General features: G+C 35.1%; 1 protein-coding gene across 5 annotated transcripts in view; it reads left to right on the top strand.

Annotated features, from left to right (window-relative positions):
- Nup35 (Nucleoporin 35kDa) overlaps positions 1 to 16,650 on the top strand; it is a 32,772-nt gene extending 16,122 nt beyond the window's left edge. For all 5 annotated transcript variants that reach the window (XM_069818608.1, XM_069818612.1, XM_069818609.1 and 2 more), the window contains exons 5-7: positions 606 to 888; positions 3,169 to 3,417; positions 11,314 to 16,650. In XM_069818608.1, the coding sequence (XP_069674709.1) occupies positions 606 to 888; positions 3,169 to 3,417; positions 11,314 to 11,391 (610 nt within the window). In that variant the 3' untranslated portion in view covers positions 11,392 to 16,650. The remainder of the gene's footprint in view (positions 1 to 605; positions 889 to 3,168; positions 3,418 to 11,313) is intronic.
- The last annotated feature ends 5,422 nt before the right edge of the window (positions 16,651 to 22,072 follow it).

The following is a 22,072-nucleotide window of genomic DNA, read 5'->3' as shown; positions in this document are numbered from 1 at the left end:
ACTACACAATGATTCGTGAATCACCTTTCGGTCATCTCTGGCTTAATACATAGAAGTACTACATCAAGTTCTACAATATGGCTGTGCAGGGTCTGAGGCGACAATTTTTTATATTTTATCGTTCTCATTTGCCATTTTTTCCATACACAATATCACTGATTTTGATTAAAAGAATTTGAAGAAATTATGGTCTTATTTACTTTTTCATGAAGTGAAATAAAAATAAATATTGTGATATTGCAAAGATTGTCTTTTTTGGCTGTGTCTGTCCTCCTGTACACATAATTTTCTCCTAAAGCATTGAATTGATATTATTCATATTCAGTATCTGCAAGCTCATTCGTCAGTCCATTTCAACTCAGGATACACACTACCCAGTTGAAGAAGTATATCTAATTGCTTTATTTATTTTCCTAAAATCATAATATAGGCTAGGTAATTGTGTAACTGTTGGTCTTATTTCTAACATCAAAGAGTATTTTATATTATGTTTAAATAATTATGGGACATTTATGCTCTTCATTGTAACATTGTAATCAGGCTGAAATGACAATATGCTGTAGAATTACTCATCACTTTCAGCCATTGTTGTGTTTTCATTACAGAAACAACTCACCTGAGACATCATACCATGATACTACATGGACGGAATTAGATGAAGCAAGAAATACATGGGTGACAGTATTTGGATTTCCACCATCTGCAGCATCTTTCATTCTTTCTCAATTTTCACATTATGGTAACATCTTGGAGAAAAGGATGCCAGCTAAAGGAAACTGGATGCATATACATTATCAAACTAAACTGGAATGTCGGAAAGCTCTTAGTAACAATGGAAAAGTTTTTGGAGGAACTATCATGATAGGTGTAATGACATGTAAAGATCAGGTAACTAAAATTCCGCATTTGCTTTATCAGATCGATAAGTGTTTGTGTTTCATTATTGAAAAGATGTTGGTATGATTCATTGCCATCATTATCATCGTCACCACCCATTGGTGTGAGACATTTTCCCTCGTGCTTTCCATTTACAGTAACCAAGTTTCACATTGTAGTTACCTTCTGGCAAGTTAGGAAATGTTAGTTTATTAAAGATTTTGCCATGTTATAGAGTTGAGGCACTCCGAACTAATTGTTTTCCAGATAAAGAGTTGGAATCCCCAGTTTTATATGTATTTTTATTATTAAAAGAACCATTCTCTTAAGCCAGCTTTAGAAATTGAAGTATTTTCTATAGTTGTGAACAAAACATAATGACGTCAGTTCTGGGCCGTCCCTCTTTACCAGCATCATTTACTATAGTGAGAATAAAAGGTGGCCCTCCAGGTGGTGTTATGGGAAGGGACATTAAGATTTATCTCCAAATCTCAAGTACGGATATATGAAAGAAAATTCAATACTTTACTCTGAAAAATAAAACGAATTTAATAAAAAAAAAAATTAAAAACTCAACTCTTCCTCCTGAGAAATTATTTTCTGTACTGTCACATAGAGGTCATAAAAACAACGATATGGTCTTTGTTGATCACCAAGTTGGGTTCACCACATAGTAATTCAGAAATTGTAAAGGCAATTTATATTCATTTTCTTTTTATATGTTCTATTTAGATATGCCTGTGTTTATTAATTTTATCGAGAATGAGCACAAGTTTTAGTTCCAATAGAATTATACAATTTATTTTGTGATATAATTAAGTGTATTCAACTGTTATGGAAAATATCTTCTCTTGTTTCCAAAGTTTTCGTATTTTTTCTGCATGGTAATGTTGGAACTGCCAAAGTGTTGTATACATTAAATGAAGTCAATTTTTAAACTTAGATCTTTTAGGCTTTAAGATTTGATATAACATCCCAAGTATTTGTCAAGATTGAATTATCCTGATCTAATGATATTTTTCACCTCCATTTGATAATCATAGATAATTAAAGAAATTTACTTATTATGTAATTTTATTTTCTCTTACTGTCTTGTTATTGTTTTAGATTCTATGGAAGAAATTTTCATATTACTGTATTGGCCTGAATCTAATACGATGTTTTTTTGCATAAAAATAGTGCTGCAAAAACCGGACTCATATTATAATCGAGGCCTAAGCCATTTCAATTGTGTGAAAGAAGTCTACTTATATGTTGCACAGACTGTACTACCAACGTATCGCGCATCGTCTTCTTCTTTAACACACAGGACAGGGCCTGCCACTCTGTCAAGGTCACACATTCAATCTGATCTACCCTATTCCCGATTTTTGTTACTGTACCAGTACTGTAATATTATCGTATGGCCTATTCTCTCTCATACATTGGTTAAATTTATTTTCATGTGTTTAAAGTTTGTTTGGAGGTTTAGTAAATTCATGTAAAATACGAAAACAAAAGTCTATAAATAATTATAGATGACTGTACAAAGATGCAGTGTGTGGAACAATTGCAATCTAACCACCAATGAGATACTGCGTTTGATAGTAATGAAGGATTTGAAAGAAATTACGGTGCTACCGAAGATAAAGTTTATTAGTTTTCTTTTAATCTATAACATTTTTAATGTGTACATTGTATATAGTGAAATATTTTTATTTTCCTAAAAAGAACATCTGGTCCACACCTGTGGAGTAATGGTCAGCGTGTCTGACCGCAAAACCAGGTGGCCCGGGTTCGAATCCTGATAGGGGCATGTTACTTTCTGGGGTTTTCCCTCAACCCAATACGAGCAAATGCTGGGTAACTTTCGGTGCTGGACCCAGGACTCATTATCACCTTCATTTCATTCAGACGTTAAATAACCTGAGATGTTGAAGAAGTGTCGTAAAATAACCCAATAAAATTAAAAAAAAAAAGAACATCTGCAAACTTGAAGTCATAATATATTTGAGGTTGTACTAGATTCGGGCTAATACAACATAAACATTCACAATATTCAGAAAAAAATACAAGTATGTGTCTCAGACTCGACTGCCTGTACCTATCATTATTAATATGCAAGTATCCTTCCAGTACTGTTTTTTCAGATATGGATTTCCTGTGTCCAAAATCTTTTTTTTGCCACCTGCAACCATGTATATCAGTTTGACAGTTATTTTAGTCACAGCATGTATAGATCTGAATCTTTTTATTATTTTTATGAAATGAACAGATTATAATCTCAGTTTTTTTTCTTTTCTTTTCAAACAGGATATCCTTAATGACATCCGTAATAAAGAGAATATTTCGTATCACCGAATGTCATTTGTAGAATCTGCTACTGGCACAAATGCATCCAAGTGTACACCAAATATATCAACATCTTCACCTGCATCTCTGGTTGGATCTCCTAATAGATTCAATACATCAAATTTATCATATTCTGGTACTCCAACAAGCAAACTTGCCAATGTACGACCTTTGGGACAAGCATACAGATTAGCTCAAGCAGACAGTGAGGTAATATTTTACAGTCATTAATTAAAGAAATTGGTAATGTTTTAGTATACCATGTCCATAAATGATTGATACACTTTCAGGGATAAAATGGGAGGGTAACTACAAAGCATATTCACAAAATAACTCTCAGAAGTTTCAAAATTGGCAGTAAGTCTCATATTACCTATCTTAACTGTCAGTCTCCGCCATTTAACAGAATTCTTTCTTTTGGGACTGATGGGATTGATTACCTGGATATGCTGCAGAATTGTTAATGCCACAGCTTACAGGATATGACATCTTCATCTTTAAAAAAATACAGGGTTCACTTTTGCCAGAGCATTTGTGAATTCCTGAATGCCGTGTTACCAAGCTGTTGGATTAGGAGAGCTAGGGATGCCAATAAACAATGTATGAATTAATCTCCTCACTCCAAGTGATTACTGTTAATGGAATTATATGAAGGGTAGCGTGTGTTAACCGCCTCTGTCACTGGATATTGATGGAAGTTGAGAATTAATCTTAGCTATCGGGACAATACTGTGCATCTTTAATGTAAGTTACGTGAATCTTTTAGTGTTTGTCTTTCAAATGACACCAGTTACAAATCTACAGCTGTACATTCAATATTTACCTTGGTATAACAAATTAAAAGTGTATCAGTAATTTATGTACATGGTGTATAATAAAATATCCAAATAAAATTGTTTCGTCTTGTACGTTACTACTACTACTATCTGTGTAAAGTATGCCAATATCTCATCATTAGACATCGGATTTTTAGGCACTAAAAATTGCAGTTTCAGGCGCCTAAAATAAGCTCAAAATTTGTAAAATTAGGCTCTATTTTAATGAAAATAGGCATTTTAGGCACATCAAGGTATCATACTTATTTCTTTCACTGAAATTTTTAGTTATACACTAAAATACGCACAAAAAAGTATGTTTAAACATTAAAAAAGAATACTATATTATATTTATAAACAGAGCTGCACAAATTTAATATATTGAAACTAATGAAATAATGATTATTGATATCAAGATTACTCATTTTAAGTTATTGAAATTCAGTTCCATGCTCAGACTTTATTATAATTATCTGCACAGTACACCACCAGATTTTTTTCTAAATTCTCCACAGTTAACCTTTGCCTTTTGTCACTGAGAATCATTGTGAAAGCAGAAAAGCTTCTTTCAACCGAAACTGATGTGAGAGGCGCAAATTTTAAATTAGGTATAATAGAAACATCAATACTTACTGGAACATTTACACTTTCCCCCGATATCACTCTTGATACTTTTTCCAACAATGAAAATCCTACATTCTTATTTAATACGTTGTCCCACTTCTTTTTAACTTTTTTCCCAGTTTCGCCCAAAGGAGAATGTATGTTCACTTGAGCTTCCTTTACTATTGCTATTTGGCTACAAAGAGATTGTTTTTCACGTTCTAATTGTTCAATGCTTGCAGGTATGAAAGAAAAGTTTGATGTTATGTAGGCAATATCGTTTTTCACTCGTGAGTCATTCAGACAATCTTTCACTGCTTTCACACACGCTGCACTATCAGTTTCAGGTAATTTATCAATAACTGTGACCACTTCTTTAAAATACTTAGAATAATACACCACTGACTGAATCCAGGTTCCCCATCGTGTAACAACCGGCTGAGGTGGGAGTGGGATATCTGGAAAGTTCTCTCTGAGTATTGAAATCCTGGATGGGACTTTACAAAAACATTTTTTTGTGTTAGAAATAAACGAATTGACAAGAGGAAATTCATTCTGGATTGTTTCAGAAACCCTGTGAAGGCCATGTGCTAGACAGGTTACATGCGTGAGGTTAGGATAAAATGTTTTAAGAAGTGGAGCTGCAGCAACCATGTATGAGGCAGCATCAGTACAAAACAACAGAACTTTGGAATCGTCTATATTACCTGAGTATAAAGACTGTAGGCCTTTATTTACAAAATAAGCAATGGCTTGGCTATTCACTTTCGAAAGTTCCTTAACACATACGAGGTGTGGAATCGAAGGTCCATCAGGACTAAGTTTTCCTACTACCATATTTGCTATATACCTATTCATAGGATCTGAGGTTTCATCCACAGAGACCCATATGTAAGAATCACCTATATCCTCCCGAATGGAAGCTAAAGTTTCATTGTATATTCTAAGTAATTTTTTCTTAGGGTCGACTCAGATGGGATATTTTGTTTGCAGTATTTTTGTAAAAACTGTCTTAAAACCGGATTTTCAATTGCATTCCAGGGAATGTTAGCAGCAACAAACACTCTGGTTAAATCAGCATAGAAATTGCTGCTGAGACTGGATGAAGTAGGCTGTGTTAGTAAAGTTTGTTGCAGTTGATTTTTCTGCTGAGCTTTAGCCTTATGAGCCGCTCCTTGCACATGCTGCTTTAGGTGGCACTTCTTTTCTTGCGAAATCTAAAAATGTAAAGTGAACTGAATTAAAATAAAATCCTAATTGTTGTATTGCCGTATTTCTATCACAAAGTTAGTGGGTTCGAACAATCAAAATTTTAATGACCTGCAAATACTTTAACTGTCGGAATTTAAAAGGTTAAAGTGTAGTGGTCTTAAAAAGAATTATACCTCAGGATAGCTCAGTCAATGTATAAATATTATAGGCCTACTCATTAAAATTAATAGAATTTATATATTTCAACTATTGTTACATACCTGTTTGCTACAAATCTTGCAGAATATTATTTTTCCATCATAAGTGAATTCTGAATATTCTGTTAGCCATTGCCAGATCAATGTAGATTTTGCACTTATATTTTTCGGCATTATCGCGTTAAACTTCACAGGAAAACGTCCTACCGCTCAAAACTTCTCAACACAAATAAGGTGAGGAAAAGAGCAACTGTTAACGAGCATTCAAATGAACCGTTGTTATTGAGATTCAATTGGACAAAAATACAAAGTTCCACTTATTGTTGCATTTCCTGGTAGTGTTAACACTAGGAGGGCCATTCTTTTAAATATTTTGTAACGATTTACCCTACTAATTCGCAGTTTTACGACTTTTCATAAATATTTCAAAAACACTCTTTCTCCAAAAATTGTGATTTTATGACACTCTGAAGGGCAGTACAGCTAATCGGTTTCAGTCCGAAAACAGTCATTTTTATAGTATAGTATATCTCTGAATCGGTAGCAGCACATGTTGTGATTGTTGCCTGCTTCAAAACTAAGGTTGGTTCTTTGTCGGCATTTATGCCTCCAAACATGTTAAATTCGGTGAAATCTATTGCGAGTGTCGTGAGATTCAAAACATTTTGTTTCCTTTATCAATGGTTTCATGGCCGGTGTGAAGCAAACTTTCCACTTTTTAAATGCCTTAAATTTCACAGTGAATGCATGTATAAATTATAAAAAGTAAGAGTAAAATGCGAAACTTTACAGTGAATTAGGCATTTTTAGGCGAATATTAACAAATTAGGCTCTAATAACCGTTTTAGGGCATTTTAGGGCACTATAAAACTCTTTGAATACCTTTCAATTACCATGAAACACAAATATTAATAATTATTTTTACTTTTCTCCTAAAGAAACAAAATAGGCATTTGCCCTAGAATCCGATGTCTGCTCATCATTTAATAATAACACATAGTGAGAACAAAGATGAGCCAATTTCTGTTATCAGTGACTACTACGAAATGACTAAAATATTTGCTTTAAAGACTTGCCATTAATTGAACAAATAGATCGTCACTTTTTAATGTCAGAGAACCAGGTTCATATCCTGGTGGATGCAAGTGAAATTTGTGGCAAACACAGATGGTTGTGGGACAGGTATTCACAGGATACTCTTGTTTATCCTGCCACTATTCTTCAATAATAATAATAATAATTTTGTAATGTGGACACAACTTCTGCAATGTCAAAGGTGATAGAGTGATCAATAGTTTCACTGTATTACTTCCATAATGAGATGCAGAAATGCAGTGGTGATCGTGTTAGTGTTACTGACATGAGGAGTTGAGGGACGCATCATTATTCTAAATGTGCTCTGTGATCTTGGCAAAAGATTTCAATCCACATTGTGCTTCATTAAATGATTCAGTTAAATGAGTTCATGAATTTAAAGCTGTAGCATATCGTAGTGTCTAGTGGTAACAAAAGTAACAATTCAAGCAATTGGTCATGGAATGTAATAAATTTAAAAGACTCGAATGATCGTGGATAACAAAATTACACATATTATTCTACTTCATCTAATTTTGGTGCCCTTGCCTGAGCTGCAGGGTCAGTAGTCAGCAATTACATATGCAAGTCTGATACAGTGTAGAACAGTGATTTTCAACCTTTTGGTATCATGGACCCCTTGAAGATCATGTTTCATTCTGGCAGACTCCCAAAAATGTTATTTATTTATGTATCCAATGCCTACCCATTTCACTTTACATGATTTGGGTTCTGCATATTGCGGATAGATGGCAGGACTGTGAGCCATTTTCTAGTTGTACACCACTTCGGCATACAGGTTAGTGTTAAATATAGTTAATGTATGACAATATTTTTCACACGAATATTCGCGGATTTTATGTTTTCTTACGAAAGCCTTAATTTGCGGGATAAACATGAAAAATAGTTTTCTTTTTTAAAAAAGCAAATGATATCTATAGTTTTTTTTGTGGAACCATTTAAACCTTTTGATTTTCTCTCATTTATATACGTTGACACTAACTAAAAGTGTATTTGCTTGCCAGTTAATAGCTTTACCACTCCTTGAGAACATTGTTTTTGGCCTGTATGAACATAAAAGAAGAATATTAACGCGTTTTTGCCCTGTATGAATATAAAAGAAGAATTTTAATGGTACTTCAAACAATGGGTGTTTGTCAAACAAATTCTCATATTTCAACACAAAAAAGGGAATTTAACTGTACCATACTCCAGACAGAGAATCTTTGCAAATCATTTTCATTTTACTTTGTAGGTTTAACAGTTACTTTCCAAATTGAAGTGATGGTGTGAATATGGAGTGACAAACCGAAAGAAGTGCGTCTCCTTGTGTGGTGAAATATCTTAGCCATGGGTTTTATCTAAGTGATAATGAAATTGTTACAGACAATAGGTCTTCAATAAAATCGGAAAATATGGCAACTTATTTTATGTTGCGGTTTATCTATTTCACTGATTTCGAGTTAACAGTAAGTTTAAGTAATAATTGTGTTAATTATTTCACTACATCTTAACATCCATAATGTCCAACTAAATAATATATATGAAATATTATTATAATCTTACATTAAATCCCACTGGGTAGTAGTAACAATAGTAGTAGTAATAATAATAATAATAATAATAATAAAAATAATGTATACAGTATACACATGTATAATAATGAGTTTACCTCTGATTGAGGATCTGACTGATATGTACATCTATTATCAGGCAGTACATTTCACTTGATGGTATGTGTCAGAGAAAGAATAATTGTTTGTATACATCTAAAGTCTGATTAATGTAATATGTTACTAGTCAGCGATGTATGCAATGGAGGGGGGAAGGAACTAGCCACCCTACTGCATTATCTCCTAGTTTAGATGCCTCATTAGTGATGTCTTATTGATGTCACTTATGAGGGTCAAACTTGTCTCCAGACAGTTGACTAAACAATAACAATAATAATGAGTTATATTTATATGCAGTGTGTTTAAATTGATTTTCGTGTCCAATAAAGTTAAGCTTAATTAAAATATAATTTGAAAACACCTTTTTCAAATCGCTCATGGCGACTCACAGATTGGGAACCACAATCTAGACGATTGGGAGAGAAGTTGGCGAAGTGTCCATTGAATTGAATATCAGAGAACTAACAAACAAATCGTAAGGTGATTGAAATGTGATTGTTTTATCATCATGCTTATGAGTAGAGCCTGGAATTTTAGGTGCTAAAATTTAAGAATGACACTGAGTGTAGATGAATAGATGTGGTGCCCATGAGGAGGGTTTTAAGCCTAGTTCACAAGAGTCCGATATGTAAACAGACAACAGAGACACAAGGATTGGACAATGTATCTTGTAAACTGTGCGCTAGTTTGTAAGTGGTGGTTAAGAGGATTTAAGACCTTTAACGATACCAAAAGGAAAATACTGAATGACATCTCAAAAAAGTAGGGACATGGCTTCTATATTCATGAACTATAGCAAGGAACAATATTAACTTTTAGCACCTAAAATTCCAGTCTATTTATTAGTAACAATTTATTAAGTTATAACTAAAAAGTAACTACATTTTGTTTCGCATTTTGTATGTATGTATTTATTTACACTGCAAGTGGGCATGCACCCGGTGGCAGTGGTATACACAATATAAACAATACACAATAAACAAATGATAAGCAATATTTACAATACACAATACAATTATACAATACACAATAGGCTTACAATTTTATACACAATACAATAAAAATACACGATATAATTTAACACAATAATAATAAAACATAAATAAAATACCTAATTTTACATTACAACCTACATTATTATGTACAGGCCCTACATGAGTTTCAATAGTCTTTCACTTTATTCTCATCTCACTCACTGTAGTGGCACTATGACGCATTTCACTGACACTTTAGCACACATTTCACTGACACTATAGAACACATTTCATTGACGCTACAAATTATCACTGATCGGAACTATTCACTGCACTGTAAAACCATAACTTCACTGACTCACCTTGCTTCACTGATACAACAGTTCAAATAAGTCAAATAATTACACCCTTATGCATACTGTACTTATAAACAGAACTACATTTAAACTAAACATTTCTAGTCTAAGACCCACTTACACGCTATTTTTAAATAATTTACAATTCAAACCAAGGAAGTAACTCGTCAGGCTAATTAAATACATGTCACCTTAAAAAATTAAATGTTAAATGTCGCCTTAATTTTAATTTGCACTTTATACAAAACTTATTAAATTATTCTTGAATCTCCTTAAGGAAGGACAGCCCTCAAAGACCACTGCAGGTAGGTCATTCCAATCATTTATAGTTCTATTTAAAAATGAGAATTTACCTACATCCGTTTTCTGTTTCCGACATTTGATTTTAAAATCATGATCGTTCCTACCATAGTACGTTGGCACCCTGCATATCGAACATCTTTATTTAATAAAAAAAAATAACAATAAAAAAATATAAAAAAATCTTATGTCTGTCACTGATTTTAGTATGTAGCTGAAGAATTGTATGCCAGCTTCAGAAATGTTTGGTGAAAGCTGGCTTAAAATATGAACTGTGTGTTATTCAGATAGAGAATTGATATTAATTAGTTTTAATACTAGGTCGTCTCAAAAGTCTTCTCCTATAAATGCAGTACATTTTACTCGTTTTTCTTTGAGTTGCTGGGCACCTGTTGATTTGTTTATATCTGTTGTTGGTATTGTTTTGAAAAACATTTGAAGAAGCATTTAACTGCATAATCTATTTGCATAGGCTCTAGTATCTTCAGTTTCTCGTTGAAAATGTGCAACAACACATTTGTAGTTCGAGTATGTCTAAATTTCTTCTGAAAAAAAAATGTAAATGTAGAAGATGAAGGGGTTGTTAGTAATAGAATGGCATCAAAACTATTCAAGCGATTCATTGACGGAGACCGAAGTCTGAAAATAAACCTTACTCAGGAAGACCATAAAAAATCTAAAGAATGAGGGCATATCCACCAAACTGGAAGATATCCACTCTCCAGTCTTGGTGTTTATAGTCCTGTCACTACCTCACAAATTTGGGATTGTATCTGAATGGTGACGATTAAATCTATATGAATTAACAGAAGCTGAATTATTGGAAAAACTTTGTAGACGACCTATTACGTAATAATAAGAAACCATTGTCATTTCTTTTAAACACAGTGTTTCTTTTTCAGGTGCTTTCACAAACTAATATACCACAAAGAAGTACTAGCATGGTTTCTAAAGCAATGGAGTATGTGTTTGGTTGGTGATTGTTTCATGAACTGAAGACATATTGGGTTGGTGATTGTTTTATGAACTGAAAACGATTTTTATTAACTTTTTAGACTATAATGAGGATCTATGCTGTGAATGGACTTAACTGCAGCAACTATGCTGACAGGATATCTTACTCTATTTAATTATTATTTTTAGTTTATTCTTTAATATAATGACAATATTATTCACTCTAGAAGTCTAATTAAAGTGGAGTGGTTAATGTTTACTATTATTTTAGATAACTTCTCATTTCTAAGCGTATAGAAATTCCTTTATAGAGGAAATGTGCACGATGTGTGCAATAAAGACTTACTTTTCAATACTCTTCTTCTTTGTCTAAATCAAATGTTTACAATATGTAATATTTTGTCAATTTAGACTAAAATCTGTGATTTAGTGGTTTATCGGGCATTCTATGACACTGAATTTATAACAAATTTGTACAGTAGAGCTGGGTTTACTCCTTACAAGTTGATGAATAACATGACTGTAGCCTTGATTTATAGGTAACAGGTTTTGCTCAAATAAATGTCAACGGCCTTTTTCTGTTATACATCAAATACAACTGCTGAGGAAATAGTGTGTATAGTTTCTCTGGGTCGAACATGGGAAGGTTTTATACAGAGTGAGTCAGCCAGGACTAGACCAGCGTCAGAAGAAAGTTGTATGCATAGTAACTGCTGCACCATTGCCGTGATCAGACCTCTTGCTCGTGTACATTTCATGTTTAGTTACGCAAACATGTTCACATAGTGAGGGTGCAGCTGTATACCGTACATTTAGAGTGCATTAGTGTGTCCATTATGAAATATAACCTTGAACAAAGTGTTTATTTGCGACAACTTTGTGAAATACGAATCTTGGAGAACAGTTGTAACAAACTTTCGTCAGTCATTCTCTGATTCGCCAGAGCCTTCTAAAGCAATGATTTACAATTTAGTGAAGAAATTGTGTACAACTGAATCAGTATTGGATAAGAAACGAACATGTGTGAAGCGTGTTCTCACTGAGAAGATGTTAGATAAAATTGGCCACCGACTAGAAATAAGACGTATGACATCCTACCGTGTAGCTCAGCAGATAGGGGTGCCACAGTCTTCAGTGATAAGAGGTACGAAACAATTAAAATTAAAACCTTACAAAATTCGTGTAGTTCAGAGGTTAATGGAACCCGATTATCAGATTATACTTAGGTTTTGCATGTGGTTCCAACAGTCAGTGTATGATGGACTACTTGACCCCACCTTAATTTTTATAGTGATGAAGCATGGTTCCACCTCAGTGGTTATGTGAACAACAAACAGTCGTCACTGGGACAGTGAGACTCCACACCGTTTTCATGAACAATCACTACATGACATAAATTCGAGCTATTTCGGAGAAAGAACTGCGGCGAGTTGCTGGACATGTCTTCAGGAGATGTGCAGCCTGTCAGAAAGCACAAGGACGTCATTTCGAACATGAATTGCGAATTCGGCAAGTACAGCTGTCAAAAAAAAAAGTGGCCGCACTCGTGAACAGCGAATATTTTCAAAGTCCACTTCGGGTCACGGCGATGTTACACGATGAATGTGCTTGTACAAGCAGTTCCGGAACTATGAAAGTGTTCCATATCTGCACCTCTTAGACCAGCGGTAGAGTGCTTGTTTAATGATTCAAAGGTCGTGGGTTCGGGCCTTCTTCAAGTTTTCATTTTATTTTTTAATCGTTCTTTAGCGATGTAAATGATATTCAAATTATCATTTATATCCCGTTATCGTTCTTTATGGATATCACGTTATTTATATTTTGTTATCGTTCTTTAGAGATATGAATAAAATTCAGGTCATCATTTATATTCTGTTATCGTATTATAACGATATGAATAATAATTATTATTGTATCTCCAATGGGGGTTAGCCCTATTTTACATATGTATGTTAGGGCTATAGTTTTATACACAAAAAAGATAAGCATAAAGAGAAATGGAAAAGAAAATTAAATTAGCTTACGCGATGTAAACAAAACATAAACAATCCGTAAATTAGGCATTGCGATTGCAAAACAAATATCAGGTATCAATTTGAAACATACAAAAACATTAACAACGCACATACGTAACACTTCTATAACACAAATATGCAGCTTTCCGTACCATACATCATAAATTAATACACAATAGTCACACAAACACAATCAAACTATAATTACGACATTGCGACGACATCAAGCATCCCATAACTGACTCACATACATAACAAATCAAGCATCCGTTACAACACATACACTTCAACATAGTAACCACACTTTTAAAAGTTACAAATTTGGCTCCAAGAAGAATAAATAGGACACTGTTACTAATTACTATTCTTCTACAATTTCTGAAATACATCTGTAATAAATCTGTGAAATTCCGATATGAATAATATTCACGTTTTTTATATTGTTATCGTTCTTTAGCGATTTAAATAATATTCAAGTTATTTATATTCTGTTTTCCTTCATTAGCATTATAAAACAATATTCAAGTTATTTATATTGTTATTGTTCTTTCGCAATATATTAAACAAACCGATATTTATCATTTATATTCTGTTATCGTTCTTTAGTGATACTGTATAAATAATATTCAAGTTATTTATATTGTAATCGTTCTTTAGCAATATAAATAACATAAATTTAATATTAGGTTTGGAAAAATCCAGTTGCATAATACTAGTATTAGTTTTTCTTTTTGTATTATTACATTATACTATCTTGAACCACAATAAAATGAAAAGGAGTAATGAGGAATTGAACCTGAGACGTTGACATCTAAATTCCGACGTTCGTCCGCTGAGCTACGAGAGCAAAAGTGTGGAAACATTTTCGGAAAAATTGGCCCAATCACACTCTAAGATTTTCTGATGATTCGTAGAAGCTAGTCCAGGATGCGGGGGGCAAAGGCTAAGTGAGATTTCCCGGTCTCTGACCAGGTCAAACATCCTGATAGAATTAATATTTAACCCTTGCCGTGACTTTCGGTGAAGTCCGGAGGGCCCAATTAGTCAAATCCACTCTCCTCATCTCCACGCTTGGACCCCCTGAAATTTAATAAGATGCGAAAGAGATAGTGGTGTGCGGAAAGCAATGGGATGTTACCGCATTTAGGCCTATCCTTCCCAAGAAAACTGCAAACATGAACAAAGGAAGCTTTTAATAGAAGAAGAAGGATCTTCTGCGGACCTCTGGAAAAAGAACTAAGGAAGAGACTAGTGAAGTGCTTTGTGTGGAGTGTGGCATTGTATGGGGAAAGAACATGGACATTACGACGAAATGAAGAGAAACGAATTGAAGCATTTGAAATGTGGATGTGGAGAAGAATAGTGCGTGTGAAGTGGACAGACAGAATAAGAAATAAAATTGTGTTTGAAAAAGTGAGTGAAGAAAGAATGATGCTGAAACTGATAAGAAAGAGAAAAAGGAATTGGTTGGGTCTCCGGTTGAAAAGAATAATAGACTACATTAGGATATGTGGATCATATGCGGAGACAAAGAGGAAGGCAGAAAATAGGAAAGATTGGAGATTGCTGTGTTTGGAATGAAAGACCTGCCCATGGACAGAACATTTATGTGTGTATGTTCAGAATGCCGGGAATATCGTGTCTAAGAACAGTCGCTATTTGCAAAGACTAGTCAATTCCATGCCCACTCGACTGCAAGATGATCGAGATAAGAGGAAGATAGACTAAATATTGAATTGTGGCTTTTTGTTTTGTTTTTTGAATGCTTAATTGTTTGAATGTTTTAAGGCCGACGCCAGTAAATTTGTTATGTTTATGCCACGAAAGATATTTTATTGAGAATAAAATCTTTTTTCTTTCCATTTGCAGCCACAATATCATAATGATAATGATAAAGTCATGGCATAATATATTAATGAACCTGATGTTAATTACTAAAATAATCATAAAAGAGAAAGGAGCCATTATGTCTAGTTTGTCTCTCTCAAAAACAGAACAAAAAAGGACATAAAAAGCACGAGGTTGTAGTCGAACGCAGGACCTCATGAATAAGAGGCCTCCCAATGCTACCATTATGCTATCGAATAACACACAGTATACTTCAATTATAACTGTAGATATCAGGCATGTAACATCGCCTGTCTCCGAATTGTAGCGAAGATACCCGAAGGGAACTTTGTTTCAGGAGAGCGGCCACTTTTTCTTTTGACAGCTGTACATCATTACGCAACACTAACCGCAAAAGCACAGAACGAATCCTCCGCATGTGGTAGCATCATTATATATGAATCAATCGGCGTGAGTGCAGTTAGGAGTCTAGCCCTGGTTGGTTCACACAGTATTATGTAGTATGGACAGGTAACACAGGTTGAAGGGATGTCAAGTTTTGAACATTAGTATACAGCTGACTTCCGTTCACTGCAGTTCAATTTAGTGCACAGCTAAACAATACACATTGGAACAGCGAATCTTCATTTATGATACATATTATTACGAAGAAATCGTACAAAAGTGTCGTGCTGTATTTCTATAGAAATGATAAACTGTCGTTCAACAATCTTCTGATTCAACAGAATTTAGTGAATAAAATGAGAGAAACCAGCTTATTTTTAGATAAAAGAGAAGGCACATAAGTTGCGTTCTAACTCAAAAAAACTCTGATGTTAGCTATAAGCTAGAAGAGTTTCCCACGAAATCTTAAAGTTAGCTCAGTAGGCAGGTGTATATCTAAGACATCAGCTTGGAAAGCGATGAAATTGTTAAAACTAAAGCCTTATGAGACCACAACCATTCATAAATTGAAAGAAATCTAGAGTTAAGTTCTACCAAGTGACAAAATCCACTATGCATCTAGAAATCTTTCCAAAATGTGCATTAAAAGAATGGTCGACAGTCCTAGCATTTATAATGAGATAACCGAATAAATTACACCTATAACTTACCACTTACATATAAGTCGCAAGAGTTTATTCAATGAAAGCTAACGTGCTGAATCACTGTTGAGTGGGCTGTTACTTGCCATGTCACTTTTTGAATGGCACAGTATTAAACGAAACTTGTTTCTAGGCATACACCCATTAGAAGACGAGTGTTATTCTTCGAAATTTGATCGATAATTTTACATGTATTTATATGTGAATTTTTCATTGTCTTTGCATAAATATCTGGAATCTAGATACAACAAAGAACTAGAATTGATGAAGTAAGGAAAGTTAATGCAGTTTTCATTATTTTGTGCTAGAAATTGTTTAATAAAATATTTGAATGTAATTGTAATTGGCTTCTATTTTGTATTAATCCATGGCAGGGGTTCCCAAATTTTTTAGTGTCACAAACCCCTTGACGCTCATACATAATTTTGGCTGACCCCCTAAAATATTTTGCATAATTTAGGATGGTAAACATGTTCTACTCATTAAATATTTGCAGAATGTACTGAATTAAATACCCTTAATTGAAGATCTCCCTGGAAAAAGGATGTAATATCAAATTAATGAAATATGTAACTTAGATGGAAAAAGTAATTTTGAAGAATTCATTTATAACAACTTATTGCATGAAATATCTAAATAAACTTGAATTGTTGATTAGTCAAATAGTTCTTTTATTATATATGAGCCTAACGAAATATGTTCCTGAAATTATTTTCCTTTTTCCTGAAACATATATTTGTTGGTTACACCCTTATTCCGGGGAGGTCTTCAATTGTAGATTCCCTAAGTCATAAGTCTGGCTCAACATCAACTTTACTTCTACATTTGTTCTTCAAGAAGATTAGAGTAGAAAATATACTCATGCTGACATGTTGATGCAAATGGCATTAAATGTTGTATTGCAATTCGGAAAAAAAAATCGTGCATGCAACAAAAATTGCAATCGGGTCAATTTGTTAACTAATGCTGAGTTTTTGGCAATAAAAACATTCCAATATAGGAGAGTGATGTAGCAGAAAGTGTAACCATTTTAATGTAGGCACCATATTTTTATATACTGCTCAAAAGATAAAAGTAGTCACTGTTTAAATGATAAAATTAAAAAATTAGGATATTAGAAAAAATTACAAGTGGCTATTGCTAAATAAATAACAAGAAATTGGCTATTGCTATATATATATATATATATATATATATATATATATATATGTTGTTTCTTATATGAAAGTTGGTATGATCGCATTTGTTTTGTTTTTCATTGTTGAAGCCATCTGAAAGTTTCACGTAACATAAATCAGATTGTGTGTTAGGATTTGGCTAGTTGCGTGGCTGATTTAATCGTAATTTAATTGTTGTTTTTAACACAATGGCTGATCATGAGGGCGAAGAAAGCAGTTATCATCAAACGAAGCTACACGTGCAGTTACACTTCTGCAAGAAGATTATTCACAGATGTATGTTCCAAGAATGCTAGGGGATTGTATAGGGCATGATATGGAAAATTTGGAAACTGTTTTATGCATCTACAAGCATTACGGAATTGCCAAATAACAGCATGAGAGCCACAAGTTGACCTACAGCAGGCTACAGGGATGTGTGTTTGTCTAATGCCTACCCACTTCACTTGTGTGATTCGGGTTCTGCATACTGTGGATAGATGGCAGGACTGTGACCCATTTTCAAGTTACACACCACTTCGGCAGGCCACATTATGCATGACATGCATCTGCGAAAAGTTATGTCGTGTATTAGTGTGAGTGTATATGTAAGTGTAGTGTAGGGAATGGATGAGGATGATGATAGGGAGAAGGGGAAACCTGGTGCTGGCATGTAGCCTACTTCTGTCAATTAGCACCAAGGGGGCCACTAGGCTTAACATTCCTATCCAACAGACGAATCACTATCAACAGTGACATATGGCTTCTCTTCATATGCACTGCAGAGAGATTTGGGATTGTGCACAATTTAGTGATTAGATGTTGTGCATTGCTATCTCTCCTAGTCCCAAGGTAGAAATTTTACATGAAAATTTCTGACCTCGTTGGGAATCGAACTCAGGCCAGCTAGTTTGGAGGCAGACCCACTACCACAGTGCTTACTTGGCAGATGCTACAGGGATGAGAATAGTGATCAGACCACCAGAAATAGGCTCAAATAGGATGGTTTAAGATTCCGACAATGTGTTAAAAAATCCCTTGCTCAAAAGAATAGACCATGGAAAGAGACTGCAGTTCCCCACAGAACATGTTCATTGTCAGCTACGACATTGGCAACCTGTCCTATTCTCTGATGAGTCACGGTCAAATGGTCATCGAAGTGTCTAGAGATGAGAAGAGCAATTCCATCCTAAAGCAGTACGACCTGTTGTTGCATACAGAGGTGGGTCCATTATGTCTGGACAGGTATAAGTTTGGATACAAAAACTGAGCTCATCATTGTTAGAAATGGAACCTTAACTGTGAGTCGTTACATTAATGAAATCATAGAGCCTCATGTTGTTCCCAACAATGTGCAGGAGCACAATTTGCAAGTAATGGAGTGGCCTTCCAGGAGTCCAGACTTAAATCCAATAGAACAAGACGTCTGGGATAAACTGGAACAACGCATTCAACAGTGAAATGTACCTCTGCAGACACTCCGAGCCCTCGAGGAAGTCCCAACTTTGTGTGATTTGTACCAATGGAGAAAATATATGCAGGTTTAATGAAGTGACTACTTTTATCTTTTGAACAGTGTATTATGGCGGTTGTGTCACCTACATGCAACCCCCAAACTGGAGGACCATACCTGCCATTGATTACCGGGTCCATATAACCTAATCAGGAGGATAGTTCGACAACTCCATCGATCATATCCCCTCTTATCCACTTAGGCAGCATGCTGAAATGGCATTTCTTCCATTTTCTTTACGGAACAGTTATATCACTATGACTTGGTCCCCAAAGCCTAATTTATTAAAAACAGAGTGTACCACAGAAAGGTGAGGATGGAATTTTAGTAGGAGAGGTTATGAAATGCACTTCACTACTCCTTGCAACCCTACAGGGTTTATGTGGGGAAACAATATTTTTAAGCTGAAATGATAAAACTATAAAATAAAATTAGGTACAATTTACGTAATTGTTAGAGGATTTTCGGTCCTTACATAGCGACAAGATGTTGAGTTCCTTGGTGTATGGAGAGAGCATAGCAATGAGTTCAATGACCTCACTGCAACTGACATATACCTAATGTTCAGCATCAGGACCCAAAATCTACTGTCTGGTAATTTTGGTAATTATACAGAGCATTCATTTCGAATCTGGACTGATAAAGCACATGCATGTGTGGCAAGTGGCAATTTCGACCTGTAACTTCCAGCGTATTTTTACGTGTATAACTTTCACTGACGATAGCATACACGCAATTATATTTTTTATTTCATAACAAGTAGACTACTAACCTGTGTCATACAAGTTATTGCAGTCCGTCTGCATTCATACAATCCCGACATCATGTCACCATAATTCTTAGTCATAGAAATCCAAAAATACACAATACTCAATTTATACAACTTTTTGGTAAGATCAGTCCTCAGCTATGGCAGTGGAGCTTGGACTGTATGATGTCAAGATAAACGTTTAACAGCTGTAGAAATGAGATTGATAACTGCTGGCTATAATCTCTGGGATTATAAGGGGAATGATGAAATAACACCTGTTATTCAATATTTACAAGAGTACAGGCAACACTGTTTTCACCATGTTTAAAGGAATGGAATGCTTCAGAATACCTACACAGATTCTTTGTTACTTACTAAAAGGCAGAAGATCCGCCAAAAGACTTGATCGTTGGTTGCTGTAACAGCCCACTAGGCATATTATATTTGTTGTCAGACAACAATTATCTATATGAAAAACCGCAGTTTCTGTGTAAACAATAGCTTGCTGAACTAACTGCAATAAACATTCACAGAGTGCATTTTTAGAGATGTGCTCCAAGATTATAAAACTTTCTTCACGTGCACTTTTCACTAATGTTGGACCCACTGGGTTTCGAACTGAGTTACCAATGTGGAAAGCCAATTCTCTAGCTCTTCAGCTGACCGTGTACATTTTATATATGTATATACATATATAAATTTATTGAACAATAACTGCCCCTCGCCCCAAATTTATGGGCTGCTATGTTATGTTGCTGTGTACAATATGCTGAAAATTGTATTGCTTGTTCTGTTACTTGATCATTAACAAAAATGATAGTATAATGTTTATTCCTCTACTTTCAACTGGCTCTCGGTTAATTTGCCATTCTTCTGCAATTTCGTTTATATAAAAGTTTGGTGATAACATAACCTTGCCTGTTGTTCTTGTTAATAGCTTGTCAATATATTTCACTTTTATATACGAGGAGTGTTCTTAAAGTAAGTTCCAAAAGGGTGTAGTAAGTAAACGGGAAGATATTTACAAACCATTTTTGTTGCATTGTATTCCCCACACTTCAATTACTTCTCAACATAATCTATCGAGGCATTTATCGAGTCGTGGCACAAGTCTTTCTATCCCCTCGTTGTAGAATTCGCCTGCCTGCGATGCGAACCACTCCCGCACTGCTGTTTTCACTTCATCATCGCCATCAAAACGTTGACCACTGAGGAACTTCTTGAAGTGCAGGAAGAGATGAAAGTCAATCGGAGCCAAATCTGGGCTGTAGGGGGGATGGTCAATTTGTTCCCAGTCAAATTTCGAGATGAGATTTTGGGTGTCACGAGCTGTGTGTGGCCGAGCGTTGTCATGATGCAACACAACTCCGTCGGTCAGCATCCCACGTCTCTTGTTCTGAATTGCACGACGGAGCTTCTTCAAGGTCTGACAATAGGTTTCTCTATTAATGGTTTCACCCCGAGGCAAGAATTCGATGAGTAGGACTCCTTTTCTGTCCCAAAAAACAGTGCACATGATCTTGCGTGTTGACATGGTTTGTTTGAATTTATTTTTCCTTGGCGATGCAGTGTGCCTCCATTCCATGGACTGCTGCTTCGAGTCAGGTGTCATGTGAGACGCTCAAGTCTCGTCACCTATCACGATATGGTGAAGAAACTCATCGCCTTGCTCACTGTAATGTGTGAGATAGCTTGTTTGGTTTTGTGTTCCTCAGCGAGCATCTTGGGGTACCCATCGTGAGCACAATTTTCGATATCGTAATCGATCTGTCACAATTTTGTAGAAAACACTCTGCGACATTTGTAGAAAATTCAAGGAAAGCGAAGAAATTTTGAACCACCTGTCACGAATTTTTTCATCGACAGCACGCACCAAATCGTCATTGATCAAAGATGGCCGACTGGTAAGCTGCTCGTCATGCACAGAGACCTGGCCCTCGTTGAACTTCTAACACATCTCCTGACTGTTCCATCACTAATGGCATCATCACCATACACCTCACAAAGTTGACAATGAATGTCAGCTGGTTTGATGTTCCTCGCATTCAAGAAACGGATAACAGACCGCATCTCACAGTCGGCAGGATGCTCGATCACTAAACATTTCAACTGATCACAACTAACCACACACACGGACTGAAGCTCTGAAACTGCATGCACAGCTTGCCTGAGGACTGAAGAAGAAAACACGCATGCGTAAAATAACGATTGCAGCGATACGACGGCTATAATTGAAAACGGAACTTACTTTAAGAACACGCCTCGTATTTTTTTTCACTGACTTGGAAGAGCTAAAAGGAAATTAATTCTGGTCCAACAAACAAAAGTAACAAACTAC

The sequence above is a fragment of the Periplaneta americana genome, chromosome 2 (genome assembly GCF_040183065.1).
Source record: "Periplaneta americana isolate PAMFEO1 chromosome 2, P.americana_PAMFEO1_priV1, whole genome shotgun sequence".
Lineage (NCBI taxonomy): Eukaryota > Metazoa > Arthropoda > Insecta > Blattodea > Blattidae > Periplaneta > Periplaneta americana.
The sequence above is the reverse complement of the archived record's forward strand: the minus strand, read 5'-3'. Positions and strand labels throughout refer to the sequence as shown.